This window comes from Lynx rufus, unplaced genomic scaffold, assembly GCF_022079265.1.
Source record: "Lynx rufus isolate CCGP_SWC_20201006 ecotype Redwood Valley unplaced genomic scaffold, mLynRuf1.p SCAF_15, whole genome shotgun sequence".
In the NCBI taxonomy this organism is placed as follows: domain Eukaryota; kingdom Metazoa; phylum Chordata; class Mammalia; order Carnivora; family Felidae; genus Lynx; species Lynx rufus.
The window spans coordinates 61,983,572-62,002,741 of NW_025814829.1; the positions used below are offsets into that span (position 1 = coordinate 61,983,572).

At 46.5% G+C, this 19,170-nt stretch overlaps 1 protein-coding gene across 1 annotated transcript in view; it reads right to left on the reverse strand.

The window, feature by feature from the left end:
• DNAH14 (dynein axonemal heavy chain 14) overlaps positions 1–19,170 on the reverse strand; it is a 312,531-nt gene that overhangs the window by 41,339 nt on the left and 252,022 nt on the right. Inside the window, 8 exon segments of the mRNA XM_047076479.1 lie at positions 1,115–1,217; positions 4,948–5,159; positions 6,467–6,622; positions 9,475–9,560; positions 11,788–12,020; positions 17,810–18,012; positions 18,091–18,266; positions 18,269–18,508. Of these exon segments, the coding sequence (XP_046932435.1) occupies positions 1,115–1,217; positions 4,948–5,159; positions 6,467–6,622; positions 9,475–9,560; positions 11,788–12,020; positions 17,810–18,012; positions 18,091–18,266; positions 18,269–18,508 (1,409 nt within the window).

Genomic DNA, 19,170 nt, shown 5'->3' on the forward strand with positions numbered 1-19,170 from the left:
TGCGTGTGCACGTGTGAGGATCCGTGGGTGGGATCGCGTAGGTGATACACGGACACGTGTGTACGTGAACAGCAGGTTTCTGGGTCAAGGCTCAGACCGACCACTCGCAGAGCCGCTCCTGGTGCCAGGCTCTGATGCCCCCCAGGGCCGCCCAGTGGGAGTCGGATGTATCCTGAGTGTGCAGCGGGGTCCGTGTCCCGGAAGAGGACCTCGCTGCTTATCTGGAACGGCCAGTGTCCGGCACAGCAGCCCCTCCTTCCGGGGATAGAGAAACGCGGGTTTGCTGGGGAGCACAATCAGATCCTCTCCGGGGAGAGAGAAGGAGGGACCGGTCCCCGCCCCGGAGCCTAAGACTCTCACACTGCGGCCCGGGGCCTGGAGAGCGCCCAGTGGAGTGGGTGTTCCGTACCTCCCAGCATGCTGACCTTTCGAATCCCCTTCACTGCAGATGGCCAGCAAGTTTGGCTGAGAAAGCCCCGCGCATGCGGAAATGAGGAATTTTCGTTGTGTTCCCTGTCATTACTGCTCTTTGGAGACTCCTGCTCGTGTCTCGCACCCGCGTAAGGAAGCATATGTGAGGGGGAAGGCGGGAGGGAGAGCGGGGGCAGGTGGGGAGAGAGGCAGAGAGAAAGCGTGACTCTGGGGAAGAAAGTCGCTAATATCTGACGTGCAGCCGTGGCTTGCTAACCGCAGCGAGGGACCTGCTTGAGGTGAAATGTTCCGCGAGGCCGCCCTTCGGGCCCCTGTCCCCAACACCTGCTCTCTGGCTGCTGTCTGCCAGAGCCTTTCCAGAGAATGAGCTGTGGGGTGACAGGGCAGCGGAGGCAGGAAAAGCCTGGGCCAAAGGGCCAGGCAGAGGACACGGATCCCGTGCTCCGGTTCACAGGTGCATCCCTGTTTGAGAAAATGTCCCGCGAACCGTGAGTCTCTTGGAAGCAGGGATCTGGCCTGCTGTGTTAGTGTCCCCCCTGGACCACAGCGCAGGGCCGAGCGCAGAGGAGAGACTCAGCGTGCCACACGCAGCACCCTCTTCGAAATCCGAGTTATGAACACGAGACAATGTACAGTCAGTGTTCCTCAGTCCATACCAAGCCCCGTCCTGCTTTGTCCGCACCTTTGAGCTCCTCTGAAGAACAGGAATCAGGAAAGGACCGCCCGGCTTTGAGCTTAACCACAGCCTGAACTCGGGGTCCACTGTCACATCTGGGCTATTAAAGCTGCAAAACAGAAGGGTGATAAAAATAGTCAAGCCAAACCAACATGTTTTTAGGAATCCCAGAATCTCTACGTTGGAAGCGACCTAGAGCTCATTTAAATAACCGTGTACGAGCCCCCCAGCTCTCCCTCTCCTGCGACGCAGGGATTTGCATAAGACCCAGTAAGGCCCAGCTCTGAAAAGCAGTTTTTCCACCTAAGCTCAGGAGTGCGCACTGCAAAAATCCTTGGAAAAAGTACAAATTAAGAACAAAGTGAGTGAAGCGTTTCCCCGGGCAAATCTGGAACAACAACGTCGAAATAAGGGACGGTGGCCACAGATTATCCATCGAATAAAACAGGAACATGATTGATACAAAGAAGCCAATGAATAAATGCAGGAGAAGGTGAGCCTCCTCCTTAGGAAAGAACATCACTTAATAAATTTAGAAGGAATTGTGGAATTAGAAAGTCACTGTTTGGCAAATAATAAAGCCATAATTCAGTCAAAAATTCCCAATGGTGGTGCCTGGGTGCCTCAGTCGGTTGAGCGCCCGACTTCGGCTCAGGTCATGATCTCACGGTTCGTGAGTTTGAGCCCCGCGTCGGGCTCTGTGCTGACAACCCGGAGCCTGGACCCTGCTTCGGATTCTGTGTCTCCCTCTCTCTATGCCCCTTCCCAGCTCGCATGCTCTCTCTCTCAAAAATAGACGTTAAAAATTAAAAAAAAAATCCCAACTGTGTGCTCTCGATACGATGCACCAGGGACACAAACGTGCTGTGTGGCTTTTCTGCAATACCGCGTAACCACAGTCTGACCGTGAGAAAACAGCAGGCAAACCAAACGGATGGAACGGGCTGGTACTTTTCAGAACCGTCCAAGTGATGAAAGACAAAGACTGAGGAACGATCTAGAATAAGGAGGATCTAAGAGCCAAGACAGCTGAATGCAATGAAAAATCCTGAATGAGAACCTGGACCAGAATTTCTTTCTTTTTTTCTTTCTTTCTTTCTTTCTTTTTTTTTTTTTTTTTTTTTTTTTTGCAGTAAAAGATGTTATTTGGGGGCCAGCGGGCTAGGTAGGACTGAGGTGATCAGATCATCGGTGAGCACACTGGCGTGTCTGAGGCACCAAGCGGCATCATGTTCTCAGCTGACTTCCAATGATTCAGAAAAGAATTACGTACAAATGCATGAACAAGAGAAAGACAAGAAATGGCCAATGTTAACAACCGGGAACCAGAGGGCAGGGGAGGGGAGCGGTCATCCTGTTCGTGCAGCTTTTCTGCATGTCTGATTATTTTTGTCAAATGTGCAAAACAAATCCAAACAACAAAAGCAAAATAAATGAACAATGAAACAACCCCACAGAACCCAAAAGACAACAACAACAAAAATCAAACACAGAATTAAACAGAAAAACAAAAATAAACTAAAACCCTGGGGCTCTGGCTGGCTCAGCTGGTCGAACCTCTCACTCAGTTTCAGCTCAGGTCACGATCTCACCGTTGGTTGAGTTCGAGCCACACGTCGGGCTCCGTACCGAGCTCGGAGTTGACCTGGGGTTTGCTCTGCCTCTCTCTCTGCCCCTCCCCTACTTGTGTTTTCTCTCTCTCTCTCTCAGAATAAACACCCACCCAGTAAAATCCCACTAACTAGGTATAAGTACGCCTTTCCTTTTCTCTTTCTCTTTTTTTAAATAAAAACAGTACACTGTAATACGGTTTGTAGCCCGATAGTTTTCCTTAGTAATATGTTGTGAACACATTTCCTTAACTCTTAAATCTAAGAAATTTGCTTCACAGTTTTCTCTCCCATAGTAGGCTGTAGTCTTTTTTTTATTTAAAAAAAATTTTTTTTTTCCAACGTTTATTTAGTTTTGGGACAGAGAGAGACAGAGCATGAACGGGGGAGGGGCAGAGAGAGAGGGAGACACAGAATCGGAAACAGGCTCCAGGCTCTGAGCCATCAGCCCAGAGCCTGACGCGGGGCTCGAACTCACAGACCGCGAGATCGTGACCTGGCTGAAGTCGGACGCTTAACCGACTGCGCCACCCAGGCGCCCCAGTAGGCTGTAGTCTTAAACCCTTAAAGGCTTGATTTGATAAAGAAGTGTGAATTCCTCTTAATTATACTCTGACTACATAGACTGCTTTTTTTTTTTATGTGCTGTTAACTACTTTTATTAAGCTTCTGAAATTCTGTTCTGAAGAACATTCCTCCAATTTCTCTTTTTCTTTTTTTAAAAGTTTTTTTTTTTAAGGTTATTTATTCATTTATTTTTGAGAGAGGGAGAGAGAGAGAGCAGGGGAAGGGCAGAGAGAGAGAGAGAGAGGATCCCAAGCAGGCTCTGCACGGGTGCTGAGTCCGATGCTGGACTTGAACTCACAAACTGTGCGATCATGACCTGAGACGAAACCGAGACGCTCAACCGACTGAGCCTCGCAGGCGCCCCAACTAGTCTCTTTTTTTTAAATGATACATTGCTATCTGCCATTCTGTTGTTCTCGATCTTAATGCACTTTGGAAGGCTGACCGACGTCGACTGGTCCCTCCCGCGCACAGTCCCTAGACTGCTTCTTGGCAGGTGCCCTGTTGGTAGTGTTCGAATGACTAATGAATGAGGGGCGTGGTGGGAATTATCATGTCACCTCCCAAGGTTTACAAGTACTGAAATTACACCACTGAGCAGTCTTGTCTTCTGGCTCTTAAATGACAAAGTACATACGAGAAGGAAATTATTAAGAACTCTGTAAACTGTTGAAGGCACAGGAGTCAGAACAGAACGGACGATCCTAGCGAAGCTTTTAGAAATTTAATCGAGGCAGGTGCGTTTGGCTTCTGGTTCCCTGTGGGTGTGCCCAGCCTTAGAACACAGTGTGAAGGGGAGGGCCTTACACACACACATGCGCACACACTCACAGGACAGCGCGACCACCCAGGTGAGGCCGACACAAGTGAACCGTTGGAGAGAAAACTATCGATGGCAACCGGTTAAAACTCGACCAGTTTAAACCCCGCCCACCGCCGCTCCGTGTTAGCATAACTACCTTCCAGATACTTCCACCGCCAACAAGAAGCCCCAGCCCCGGGCAGCTTCTGCCTGAGTGAGCTTGTCTCTTTGCAACGGGACGGAGCCAGAGAAAGTCAGAGGAAGCGCTAAGGATAGGCCAGAAAGGAGGGACAGGAGCTGTTTGGAATCGTGTAGAATGTTAAAATCTATGGTTTGGATGCACACGTGTGTGCGTGGGGCATGTTTTCTGCTGAGAGGGAGGGCTGAGGAGGAGAAAGTGGGCAACGGAATGGAGAGCAACAGTCAGGGAGGCTTTTTTTCCCTGTAAAACCGACGTATTCTTAGTGGAGTTTTAAAGTTCTTGGGGCAAAAAGAACCCAGGTAAGAAAGCTTAATTTTCCCCCGAGTGGCCCGGCACGTTATTTTATTATTGCTTAAATGCGTTCATTTCCACTTTCACCTCATTGTTTTTCTCTGTTTTTTTTTTTTTAAAGATTATTTATTTATTTTGAGAGAGGGAGGAGGGAGGGGCAGAGAGAGGGGGAGGCAGAGAGAATCCCAAGCAGGCTCCACACTGTCAGCACGGAGCCCGACGCGGGGCTTGAACTCGTGAACCGTGAGATCATGACCTGAGCCGGAATCAAGAGTCGGAGGCTCAACCGATGGAGCCCCCCAGGCGCCCCTCATCCCACTGTTTTGGTACTTAGCGGATCCCTTACAAATACACGTAAGCCTCTTACGATTCTATGATGGAGCAGAGCCGTGGCATGAACGACGTGGCGAGATGGCAGTTCTGGAGGAAGACCCACTGTGTGGGGCTGCTCAGGGCCTTCACAATGACCTCTTCTGCCTTAGCGGCCTGGCCACGGCCCAGGGAAAGCACCGTCACGTGCTGCGTTCTTCCTTTCAACTCTTGCGCAAACTTCAGGAGCATGTTGGCGAGGTCAGTCCCTGTAACAACGTGGAAACGTGCACCCGGTTGTAAATACATTTCGTTCCCTCTTAAAAAAAACGCAACCTAGTATGATGGGGTTGTGGCAGGAGGCGCAGTCACAGAGGGGAAACTACAGGGTTTGGATCAAACACGGAGTTCAGATCTTGGTTCTGCTACTAACTGGGTGGCCTGGGTTTTCTAACGTATGGGGGTGACAGTACCTACCTACAGCAGTGACTGCTGGTTATCTGCTCCAGCATCTAGTTGTCCCCCTCACCTTAGCAGCTGACCCCAATGTTACCCAAGATGACTGTGTCCCCAGCTGAAATACTTCATTTTTAGCAGCTAAGTATGGGCATCTAAGTTGGTAGCAGTTTGTTGAATTGTTGTGTAATACTTCTTTTCTCCCATTCTATATATTGTTTGGAGTGTGGGCGTAAGGGCTGGAGCCCCAACAGCCACCCTGGGCTACGTCCTCAGGAAATGCACAGCACCTACTATGAGTGTGTCAGGCACAGAGTGGCTGCTTTACATGACAGGTTAGAGAGACAAAGCCTCCACAAGGACACACTTTCCTAAGTCTTTTTTGCCTAAGAGAATCAAAGTTTGAAAATGGTGAATTCTAAAGACATATTTGATCTGGAGATGATGAAGAATAAAAGGTGAGTTAAAATACTTCGCTTAGGGTCTGTTGGGCAAAGACAAGGGAAAAAGCATTTGGAGCTTTGAGGAATACAAGGGCTGGGTGGACGGGGCCGCTTTCTGATGGTTTGTTTTATATACATATTCATGAGCCAACATATTAAAACAGTTGATAAATACAAGGGCAATCCCAACTTCCAGATCAAGAATATGAGTTTAGGAGATATTTTCTGCACAGAAAATTGGCACCGGTAAGTTTTTCCACGGTTATGTTATGAATCTGGGAAATTGTATTCTTCTTTGTTCTTTTACACTTTTGGAAACATTCAGTCTTCATATAACTTAACGTCTTAATCTGTCCCTTTCCCCAAATATGTAAGTAAGAATAGGAAAAGACTTTAAACATAAAAATACCCAACACAGAACCTACTTCTCTATGCCTTTTTTTTTTAAAGTTTATTTATTTTGAGAGAGAGAGAGAGAGAGAGGGAGAGAGAGAAAGAGAGAGAGAGAGAGAGAGAGAGAGAATCCCAAGCAGGCTCCACGCCGTCACCACAGGGCCCGGCGTGGGGCTTGAACTCACGAACCATGAAATCGTGACCCGAGCCGAAACCCAGAGTCGGACGCCTCGCCGACGGAGCCCCCGGCGTCCCGTTTGGTGAGCGCCGCACGGGCCTCTTTCCGTGGGAGTGCAGAAGTATCAGTGGCGTTGTGACACTAGATCCCTCATAGGACTCTTGCAAACGAATTCCAGTCCTGAGAGCATACTCATCTCCCATTTTTTCAGTCACAAACCTTCTCACTGAATTCTTTAGCTGCTCCGGCTGAAGAATTTTGATCTGAAAGAGAAAGCACCAAAGGCACGTTCCCTGTGGCAAAACAGAACCAAACAAGGAGGCGTTCGTCGTTCTCGTCCCCGGAGCTCTGCGGTGTCCCTCGTTCTGGGAAACTGCAGCGGGCGGGTCTGTGCGGTGGGGAGACCGCGGCCACCGCTCGGGGGCCCTCACGTGGCCCTTCCTCGGGGCCTCTGTCCCTCACACTCTGACAGAGATCTTGCCTCGGACGTGAGATCCAGGTTATGGTCCCCGATTTCTCGTGGGCGCGTCCTCCCCGCTGTCTGCGTCTGGAGCAGGAAGACCCCACCGCGTGTGGATGGAAGTCAGGAGCGCCCTGGCTCCTCTAGTAACAACACGGAGATAAACAGCCCAGCAAGCTGGGTGCGGATCCGGAAAGAACTCTAGCGGGACCGAAAGGTTTTGGAAACCGCGTCCACGTGGTGAGTAGAGGGGCTCAGGGCCCGTCGGAAGAAATCACTGCACCTCTCGGAGGAAACACCTTCGGCATGAAAATCGTTTCAAACGAGCCACTTCTGTGCTCTCTGGGAACTGACCATGGATTCTGTCCTGAGCATTTTCAGCATCAGAGAGTCTGTCAGTTAAGGCAAAGCTGAAACCATGTGGGTCTGTGAGGGTGCCCTGGGCTGGACCGTGGGAAGTTGCCATTTTTACATGTCGAATCCGTCAAATATCGGCAAAGTCACTGTTTAACATAATACATGTGATCAATACGTCAAATTCGAGGGGCGCCTGGGTGGCGCAGTCAGTTAAGCGTCCGACTTCAGCCAGGTCACGATCTCGCGGTCCGTGAGTTCGAGCCCCGCGTCGGGCTCTGGGCTGATGGCTCAGAGCCTGGAGCCTGTTTCCGATTCTGTGTCTCCCTCTCTCTCTGCCCCTCCCCTGTTCGTGCTCTGTCTCTCTCTGTCCCAAAAATAAATAAACGTTGAAAAAAAAAATTAAAAAAAAAATACGTCAAATTCGAATCTTTTCCGTTATTTCTTGGAAAAATTAATCTTAATTTTTATTTGACTTAAGTGGAGCATGTATGTGTGTGTCTATATATATTTTTCTTTCAAGTCTTTACAAAATTTATTATTTATTTTGAGGGGGGCGGAGGGGCAGAGCGAGAGGGAGAGAGAGAATCCCAAGCAGGCTCTGCACTGTCAGCACAGAGCCCAACACGGGGTTCGATCTCACAAACTGAGAGATCGTGACCTGAGCCGAAATCAAGAGTCGGACGCTGAACCCACTGAGCCCCTCCCCGGGCGCCCCTGTGTGTGTATATTTTTAAATGGGTATCGGCCGCACACGCAGCATCTGGGGTCTAAGGGCCAAGCTCGGCCAGTGTGTCCAGTGAGTGGAAGCGTTAGAATCAGCTGAGGCCAGCAGACAGTGAGGTGTGGCCCCGACACGTCACCACCGAGGGTGTCACCGCCGAGGGTCTGTGCTCCCAGATGTGAGTGTACCCCCCGCCCCCCTTACTTTACTGGCCAACAGAGCAGCACTGTAGGTCGGGGGTGTGCTGAACTCTTTTCCAAGCAGCCACGAGCAGTTCTGGAAAGTTTCCTGGCATCCATGCCCCCCCGTCGCCATCGTTCCCGGCCGCTCTCCTGTCTGGCAGGCCGTCGCGATGGGGAGCGGTGCGCTGACCGGACCGGGCCTTGTCCTGATGGGGCTCTGCGGTATCGTCCTTCCCCGGGCGCCCCGCCTTCTTTCTAATCTAGTCTCGCTTCATCTCGCAGGGGGCGTCTCAGTTTCTGACTCTTACAGGTCAGACCCCGTTTCAAATATCCTAACCAGTTTCTTTGTACGTACATGCAACACTTTATCAGACCAGGTCTTCTGACTGTGGGTTTGGGAAGCGGGATCAGTGTACTCACAACGTTTGCAGGTCACGAGCGGAGATCATCTGGCGCTTACCGGGCCAAGGAAATGTAGCAGAGGCCTTAACGACCAGTTAATTTCGCCGTGAAGGTCATACATACTGGCTACATAAAACTCGAGTGATACGAAAAGGCAGAAGTTGAAAAATGAAGGCCCTATTTTCTAGAAGACCACTGTCGTTTCTTGCGGCTCCTTCCATTCTCTGTGCGCGTGCGCACATCGCTTCTTCCACAAGGGGAGTCCTACCCGCAGACTGGTGCCCAGCATTCGTGTTAATACGGCTTAAATGTATCTTTGTGTTAGTCTGGTTCTCTTTCCTCGAGACTTTGAAGTCTCGTAAGGAAGATCTCCATAGGTTCAGATCCACTGGTTGGTCTGGGACAAATTACACTCGAAATGTTGAGACAAGCAAGACAAAGTGAACATGTCTATAAGCCACATGCAGTGTTTGGGGCAATCACCCTCTGGAGTAAATTTTAAAGTGTTACAAGAATAAAATTTAAGGCAGAAATCGAAGCGTTACCGGCTGTCGAGGCTGCTGTTTGCAGAAGTCGGGGCGGAGGTGGGAGAGAGAGGAGGGATTTCTCCATCACTAAACTAGATGGTGGATGAGGAAACGAAAAGAGTTTTTTGGGTGATAAGGATGAATCCAGGATGATGTACTTGGAAGAAGTGGGCGGGTCCTGAAAGGGGCTGGGGAGAAGGCCTGTTCATCTCTCAAATGTACCCACTTTCTAAGTCCTCGCCCCCTGGGGGGGAGGGAGCAGGGTGGGGGGAGGGTGCGGAGAACCACCCGACTGGACCCTCCGCACAAAAGAGACAGTAAGGAGCTCACTGCTTCCCTCCAACATCAACATTACTTGTAAAATCCACGTATTTTGCTAATAACAATTTAAATTTGCATGGTTTCAGTTACTGGTAAAGTGCTCAAAACTCTGAGAACATCACTACTTTCTTGTAGCGCATCTTACCAGAATGAGTCTTTGAAATGGAGTGAGTTTCTCCCAGTGGAAATTCACAGGACTATATATTTCTTCAACTTCATTCAGAAGTTCAGCTAGATAAAATTTAGAGAGAGACACAGAGATGGACAGTCAAATGCCCTGGGTCACTAAAGAGACACCGCGATGAAAATTTTGGCATAAAACTGTCAATTTTTTTTTAGACGTGGCTGACTTCTTTTAAAGCGAACTTTATTCCTATAAGACCTGAGGGGTCCTCGAGGTCACAGGTGAGGCGGACCTCGGGCCAGGGAGCAGGGCTTGGCCGACACTTCCTAACCTGCTCCGCATGTGAATACATGCTTTCCTGGTGAATACACACTGATAACTCTAGGGGTTAGACATTTATATTCATGGGCGCCTGGGCGGCTCAGTCGGTTAGGCATCCGACTTCGGCTCAGGTCACGATCTTGCCGTCCGTGAGTTCGAGCCCCACGTCGGGCTCTGTGCGGACGGCTCAGAGCCTGGAGCCTGCTTCGGATTCTGTGTCTCCCTCTCTCTCTGCCCCTCCCGTGCTTACACTCTGTCTCTGTCTCTCTCAAAAATAAACACTAAAAAAAAATTTTTTTTTAAATATATACAAAAAAGAGATTTCTATTCATAATCTACCCGTAACAGATATGGGACATGAGAATTAAATGGAAATGCAACACGATTCCTAAATTTTGGAAAAACTGACTATTCTCCGTATCTGGTGGTTTCATGCTGCCACAGGGTCCTCTGGGCTCAGCCGCCCCCACGAGGTGGGGAGCCTTCTGGTTTCACTTCCAGCCATCCCCGACGCAGTCATGGTTTCTACCCACCTCCTCTCCCTAGGTATTTCCCTTCCCCAGCGTCTACCCTTAAATACAACCTGGATTATAGAAATAGCTTTTTTGAATAGAGGGAAAATAGGTTTGCTGGTCTTAGAAAAAAAAGCCTACGATACATGAGAGTCTAGTTACAAATGGATACATCGTTTTGTTCCCCCTAAAATAAAAAGATCTTGGGGCGCCTGGGTGGCGCAGTCGGTTAAGCGTCCGACTTCAGCCAGGTCACGATCTCGCGGTCTGTGAGTTCGAGCCCCGCGTCGGGCTCTGGGCTGATGGCTCAGAGCCTGGAGCCTGTTTCCGATTCTGTGTCTCCCTCTCTCTCTGCCCCTCCCCCGTTCATGCTCTGTCTCTCTCTGTCCCAAAAATAAATGAACGTTGAAAAAAAAATAAAATAAAAAGATCTTCACTTTACAAAATAATGACCAGGGCGGGGGGGCGGGGAGGAGAGCTTCTAAATCAGAACTGGAAATCAGGAAGCTGTAAAAGAAAGAAAAATAGACGTGACTACTGGCCACACAGACACTTCACCATGGCTGGCACAGACACCATCGATAAATCCAACCTGACAGTGACCGCTTTGTAAAAATACTTGAACGAACAAGTTAGCATCCTCAACAAAACAAAGCTGATCATCGATTACACCAGTAGGGTTCTTACAGATGGCCAAAGAAGAATAAGCAATTCAGTAGAAAAATGGGCCGAGTACATTAACAGGTAAATCCAAATGGTCAACAAACACCCGAGAAGGTACTTAAATGTAGTGCTGGCCAGGAAATCCAAGTTAGAGTACCTTAACGTTTTCAGATTGGCAAAAGTTACCAAAAAATCAATAGCCCTCTTGGAAAAGAGGCAGTCATGTATCGCTGGTGGAAACAGAAATTATGCTGGACTTCTCAGACAAGCAACCTAGCGGCAATCTATTACCATAAAAATAATATGCTTTTGATCCACGAGTTCCCTTTCTGGCCGCCTGTCCCAAGGAAAAAGAGCAAAGGAAATGCCTGTAAGGATGTGTCGGTTCCCGCGAGACAGAGTGGCATCCTGTGACAGGAATGTGGAAGAAGAGTGGAGAGGACTGTGGAGGGAGACATGCTAGGATGTGGGTGGAGGTCAGGGGGCAGCGAGCAGGGCAGGGCGCCCGAGGGGCAGACGCGACAGGACAGGTGTGCCGAAAACAGCGCCATCTACAGTGAGCGACTTCCAGAGCGCACCTGCTACATAAAACGACCCATGGGACACGGGTGGGGTGCACGTGTGGCGGTGGGTGGCGCAGGAGCTGCCCGAGTTCATGCTCAGTCGCGAGACCCGCGTGAAGCCTGCATTAAGCGACACGAGCCGGGCTCACAGCTGAGCTACGTTCCTCCCTGCGATTTTCTCCTAAGATATCGAGCCACGTGTGTAAGCTGACAGTCCACACACACGCACACGCGCGACTAGGTCAGAGTAAACAGAACGTGGAATGCTCTCTTACTTCCCTCCGGTGGTTTCTTCCTTTCCTCCGCTGGAGCCTTTTCTGGAGAGAAAGGCAGGCTCATCAGGCAATAGACAGCCTTACTGCTTTTGAAAGCGTCCCACTGTGACACATTTGATAGAAGGGACTCGCACAGCAGAGCGAACGGTTCAAGTTCGTGGCTGACGTACAGACACTGCTTCCACGTGGAATCCGACAACCACTGAAGGTGCCGATTTCTGCAAGTTTCATACCTGTCTAATAGAGAATGGGAAAGGAGCATGTTAAAAAGAGACGATGTTCTTGACCTTTGAGTTGCTCACCAAAAGCAGACGATTAGTAAATATCTGTTGTTGAGGAAAAGGCATGTTATGTAAAAATCAGTTACACAAATGGCCGCTTTTTATTGTGGCAAAAACACATAAAATTTCTCATCTTAGCCAACTGTAAGTGTAGAGTTCATCCGTGTTACGTACGTTCATATTGTCGTGAAACAGGTCTCCGGAACTTCCCCTGAGAGTCCGAAACTCTGTCCCCATGAAACAGGCCTCCCCTAGCCCCTGGGCACCCCTGTCATACTTCCTGTTTCTAGGATCCCAGCCACTCCAGATACCTCGTGTAAGTGCAGTTACAGTCTTCGTCTCCTTGTGACTGGCTTATTTCACTCAGCACGATGTCCTCAAGGTTCATCCATGCCGTAGCAGGTGACAGGCTGTCCTCCTTTTCAAGGCTGAAAAATACTCCCTTGCACGTATACACCATTTTGTTTATCCATTCACCCATTGGTGGATATCTGGGTTGCTTACACCTATCGGCTGTTGTGAACAGTACTGCCGCGAACATAGGTGTGCAAATATCAGTCTGAGACCCTGCTTTCAATTCTGGTGGCTATGTACGTAGATACGGTGTTGCTGGATCATACGGTAGTTTTATTTTTAATTTTTTGAGGAGCCTCCATACTGTTTTCCATTAAGAGTTGCACCATTTTACAATCCCACCAATAATGCACAAGGGTTCTGATATCCACACATCCTTGTCAGCACTTGTTATTTTCTGTTTTTGTTTTGTTTTGCAGCAGCTATCCTAATGAGTGTGAGATGGTATCTCATTATGATCTTTTGATTTGCATTTCCTGATGATTAAGGATGTTGAACATCTTTTCATATGCTTGTTGGCCGTTTGTGTATCATCTTTAGAGAAACGTCTATTCAAGTCCTTTGCCCATTTTTAAATTGGGTTATTTGATTTTTTGTTGTTGTTGAGTTATTGAGTTCCTTAGGTACTCTGTACATTAACTCCTTATCAATATCCTTATTAATATTATATCCTTATTGATATATAATTTGAAATAGCTTTTCCTATTCCACAGGTTGCCTTCTGACTCTGTTGATTGTGTCCTTTGAGGTTTCTAAGTTCGATGTAGTCCTATTTGTCTGTATTTGCTTTTGTTGCCTGTGCACTGGTGTCATATCCAAGAGATCACTGCCGACTCCAGTATCAGAAAACTTTTCCCTTAGGTTTTCTTCTAAGAGTTTTGTAGTTTCAGGTCTTATGTTTAGATCTTGAATCCATTTCGAGTTTATTTTTGATTTGGCATAAGGATCCGATTTCATTCTTTTCATGTGGATACCCAGTTTTCCCAGCTCCATTTGTTAAAGAGACTGTCCTCTCCTCCACTGAGTGGTCTTTCCATCCTTGTTGAAGATCACTGGACCATATAGGTGAGGGTTAATTTCTGTTCTGCTACATTGGTCTGTTTACCTGTCCTTGTGCCAGGGCCAGACTGTTTTCATTCCTGTAGCCTTATACTATAGCTTGACACCAAGAAGTATGATGCCTCCAACTTCGTTTTTCTTTTTCAAAATTGTTTTGTCTATTTAGAGTCCCTGGGGATTCTACATGAATTTTAGGAAGAATTTTTCTATACTTGTAAAAAGTGCCTTTGGGATTGTGTTAGGAATTGCACTGAATCTGTAGATTGCTCTGGGTTCGTATGGACATCTTAACAATATTAAGTATGCCAATCCATGAACATGGGATGTCTTTCCATTTATTTGTGTTGTCTTTGATGTTTTTCAGCAACGTTTTATAGTTTTCAGTGTACACATCTTTCACCTCCTCAGTTAGGTTTATTCCGAAGTGTTTTATTCCTTTTGATGTTATTATAAATGGGATTGTTTTCTTAATTTCCTTTTCATATTACTTGTTGTTAATGTATAAAAAAGCACCTGATGATGTACATTGGTTTTGTATGTTGCAACTTTGCTGTTTTGGTTTACTACCTGTAACAGGGGTTTTGTGGACACTTAAGAGTTTTCTACATAGAAGATCATGTCATCTGTGAACAAAGATAATTTTACTTCTTCCTTCCCAATTTGGATGTCTCTTCTTTCTTTTTCTTGTCTAATGCTTGGCTTTAACTTCCGTTGTTAAAAACAAGTGGTGAGAGCAGGGGGGCATCCTTGCCTTGTTTCGATCTTAGAGAAAAACTCAGTGTTTCACCACCGAGTACAATGTTAGCTGTGGTTTTTCCCAAATGACTTTTCCTGTGTGGACGTACTTTGCTTCTATTCCCAGTTTGTTGAGTGTTTTTAATCCTGAAAGAGCTGAATCTTATCAAATGCTTTTTCTGCCTCAATTAAAATGGTCATGTGGTTTTGTCCTTCATTCTGTTAATGTGGTTATTACATTGATTGATTTTTCTTATGTAAAAATGTCCTTGCAATTCCAGGAATAAATTGTACTTGGTCATGGTGTGTAATCCTTTTAATAGGCTATTGAATCTGGTTTGCTGTATTTTGTTGAGAAATTTTACATCTCTAGTCATCAGAAATATTGGTCCGTAGTTTTCTTTTCTGAAGGAATTCCTGGCTTTGGTATCAGGTTAACGCTGGTCTTCCAGAACAAGCTTGGAAGTGTTCCCTCCTCCTCATTTTTTTTGAAGAGTTTCAGGAAAATTTGTGTTTATTCTTTTTTAAATGTTTGGTAGAATTTTCCCGTGCAGCCATTTGGCCCAGGCCTTTTCTTTGTTGGGAGATTTTTGCTTAATGAGTCAATCTCCTTACTTGTTATAAGTCTGTTCAAATTTTCCATTTCTTCATGATTCAGTCTTGGTAGATGATGTGTTTCCATTTCTTCTAGGCTGTCCAACTGGTTGGCATATAGTTGTTCATAGTAGTCCCCTATGATCCTTCTTATTTTTGAGCATCAGTTTTAATGTTCCTGCTTTCATTTCTGATTTTATTCAAGTCTTATTTTCTTAATCTAGCTTAGACTTTGTTAATTTTGTTGATCTTTTCAAGAAGCCAGCTATAGGTTTTGTTTTCTATTTTTTAATTCTCTATTTTATTTGTGCTTCATTCTTTCCTGTTTCTTTCCTTCTGCTAGCTTTGTGTTTAGTTAGTTCTTTGTTTTCGCTAGTTCTTTGAGGTAGTTTATTTGAGACCTGTTTTTTTAAAATATTAAAAAAAATTTTTTTTAATGTTTATTTAGTTTTTGAGAGAGAGAGAGACAGAGCGTGAGTTGGGGAGGGCCAGAGAGAGGGAGACACAGAAGCCGAAGCAGGCTCCAGGCTCTGAGCTGTCGGCACAGAGCCCGACGCGGGGCTCGAACCCACGAACCGTGAGATCACGACCTGAGCTGAAGTTGGATGCTTAACCAACTGAGCCACCAGGCACCCCTTAAAATATTTTTTAATGTTTTATTTATTTTTGAGAGACAGAGAGAGAAAGAGAGAGAGACAGAGCATGAGCAGGAGTGAGAGAGAGGGAGACATAGAATCGGAAGCAGGCTCTGGACTGAGCTGTCAGCACAGAGCCTGATATGGGGCTTGAACTCACGGACCACGACATCATGACCTGAGCCGAAGTTGGACACTTAACTGACTGAGCCACCCAGACTCCCTGAGACCTGTTTTTTTTTTTATTGTATGCATTTATAGTTATAAACTTCTCTCTTACTATTGCTTTTGCTGTATCCCATAAGTGATATATTGTTTTCATTTTTATTTGTCTCAAGATATTTTCTAATTTCCCTTGTGACTTCTTTGACCCATTGGTTAAGAGTATGTTATTTAATATCCACATTTTGGATTTTTCATATGATATCGATTTCTAGTTTCACTCCATGTGGACAGAAAAGGATACTTTATATGTCAATCATAGTGCTTCGAGACCCAAGTCTCTAACTTAAGAGAGTGATTACTTGAGTTTTGGTCCATTCAAAAACTGGAATGTCGTGTAGACATTAAAAGTCTATTTCCTGGCAGAGGAAGCTACTTGTGACATGTCATTAATTTGAAAAAGGTTAGGTGTAAGTCTGTTCAGCAAAGTCACCTTAAAGAATACAGGAGTATTCCTATACGAGTATGAACGTATGTAAAGAAGACATATAGGGAGGAAAACTAGTGGAAGGAAAAACCACAAAAATATTAACAGCGATTATCTCAGGACTGTGGAATTACATAAGATTCATTTGCTTCTTTTTGCTTCTCTGTAGGTTGTAATGGTTTGCTTAATAAACACATGCTGCTTATATAATAATAATAATAATAATAAAGGAAGCTATTAAAGTTTGTTGTTTCTTTAAATACACTGGAGATGTTTTCAGGGTTCCGAGTGCAGGGGACGCCGGTGGGCTGGCTGTTTGGCTGCCGGCCTTGTCTCCTGGTCACAGGTGAGGGGTTCGGGAGTGGGTCCCTGACTGGGGCTGTGGCACGCAGACCCGCCCTCTCGGACCCGTGGAGTCTGACCGAGGACTGTTGGGCGCTGAGTTGTGGTGACAGCAGTCGCCGCTCTTCTCGTGCTGCTGCGTGGCTCTGCGTACTTTCCTTGCTGTTTCCTGAGATACCCCAGACTCCTTCTCAACATTTTTATTTTATTTTATTTTTTGGTTTTAAGATATTGAGTTACTAAAAAAATTTTAATGTTTTTATTTTTGATAGAGAGAGAAGCATGAGCAGGGGAGGGGCAGAGAGAGACGGAGACACAGAACCCGAAGCAGGCTCCAGGCTCCGAGCCGTCAGCACAGAGCCCGACACGGGGCTCGAACTTGCAAACCCCGAGATCACGACCTGAGCCAAAGTCGGACACTCAACTGACTGAGCTACCCAGACGCGCCAAGATACTGAGTTATTGTCTGTTTTTCTGCAAGCAAAGCAATCTTAATAAATTCATAAAAACATTTACTGACTCAACAGTCATTTACCAAACATCCGCATACCAGGCTTCAGTAAAATAAAAACAAACGAAAAGCAAAACAAAACTATCCAAACGTCTGGTGTCCTCAAGAGCAATTCTTTTGTATTTCCCTTCTGACTTCTATGCTCTGCTAATAGTCTCAAAAACTTGACAGAGGACATTCCAAACCAGCCCCTCTTCTCCCTCGGGGACAGCATCAGACGACCTTTAACTGGACACTTCCTGTGACTTAAGGTCCCAACACAGCACTACGATGTGCCATTGAACTGCATGCTTAAAAATAGCTGAGAAGGTGAATTCTATGCTGTGTGTATTTTACCACAATTTAAGAAATATATTTAAAAATGTGCAGCACAGGAGGATTTGAAAAGATCCCGCACTTACGTGGTTTTGCTAACCATTTTGCAGAAGCATGATTTTTTGTGATTCAAATTTTCAAGGAATTTTCATAAGAAACTGAGGGGGACTGTGGTTAGGAGGGGTAAAGTTTCGCTCTAGGTGGTATTTAATCAGTGTGTGTGTGTGTGTGTGTGTGTACGTGTGTGTGCCTGTGTCCTTAATGACCAGCACTGGGTATTCGGTGTAATACAACAGGATTACAATAACCACAGGAAACGCCATTCATTCATTCATTCATTCACTTCTTCAACAATTACTAAGCACCAATTATATGTTCAATGGATGAAGATACAAGGATGAATCACACGTCACACTTGACCTGAAGCTACTTTTAGTTTAGTCCATATAGAAACACCGGCTCGGAGCACCTTAAACATCTCTCAGGGTTTTTCAGGGAAACACGTTTTTAACAGGTTTTTGCTGAACCCAGAGCAAGGACCTTTTACTTACTGTGAAGTCTAGGCTGGGGCATCACACCTTTAACGTTCGTCAACGTGTCGGAATGTAAGAAGATGTCCCATTCTTCGTCCGGTAGGGACCCGATGTCATCCGGCACTGGACTGCCCCCAGCATTATTCTGCATGATCGTGGTGCAAAGCCGGAAGGAGAAACACAGCTTGTGTTGGTGAAACAGAGCTGAGGACACCACCTAGGGGGAAATGTTAACGTCAGACTAGCCCTCCTCCCGTACAGAAGTCTGTAAAAGTCACAGAAGAGGAGGTCTCACCTTAAAAACATTTCTTGTCAGCACATCGACTGACTGTTGAAGATGTTTCTCCAAGAGATGCCTGTCGCTCTCGAACTTTGGTTCCTTGGCGAGGTCTGTGATATCACCAACTTTTTTCTGAGACGTTTTCTCCCTCTTCAGGCCGTGTTCCTGTTCTTTGCTTCGGGGAGCTACTATCGAACGAACACCTGGCGAAACCAGTCCAGGGAGAACTGGTACATGGAGTTGAGGCGGGCGAGCCCGGCCACGAGGAAGTAGAGCAGGGCGCCTCGAGTCGCGACAGACCGGTAGTGTTCCCGCAGCGCTTGGATTTCACTTTCTGCTTTTTCTGTCGCTTTGATGCGCTTGGAAATCTCATTTGAAGCCGTTTTGGATTTTCTTAAGATGTCTACAATTTCCTCATCATCTAACACACGTGCTACAGACAAAAAATGAATTTGAATGAATAAAAACCATGGGAATGTTAAACACAGTTCATTCCCTCATCCTCAAATCTTTCTCTAAAGAGTTTCTTTTTTCAAGTTTATTTTGAAAGAGAGAGAGAGAGAGAGAGAGAGGAGATGGAGAGAGAGAGAGAATCCCAAGCAGGCTCCACACTGTCAGCACAGAGCCTGATGTGGGGCTCAATCCCACGGACCCAGGATCATGACCTGAGCTTGAAATCAAGCATTGGATGCTTAACCGACTGAGCCACCCAGGTGCCCCTCTGTAAGAGTTTTTACAGTTGACTTTTTGGTGGTTTTATTTTGGAGATGGGCTCTTAACTGAGTCATATTTCTGAATAATCTGGTTAATAGCACACATGTACCCCCCCCCACTTATCTCTTCTTTATATTATTTCAGTGTGTGTGGGTTCGATTTTTAATTTTTATAGATTTTTGACAGAGAGAGAGAGAGAGAGAGAGAGAGAAATGAATGAGTAGGAGAGGGGCAGACAGAGAGGGAGACACACAACTCAAGCAGGTTCCAGGCTCCGAGCTGTCAGCACAGAACCTGATGTGGGGCTTGAACCCATGAACCGTGAGATCATGATCTGAGCTGAAGTCGGATGCTTAACCAACTGAGCCCCCCAGGCACCCC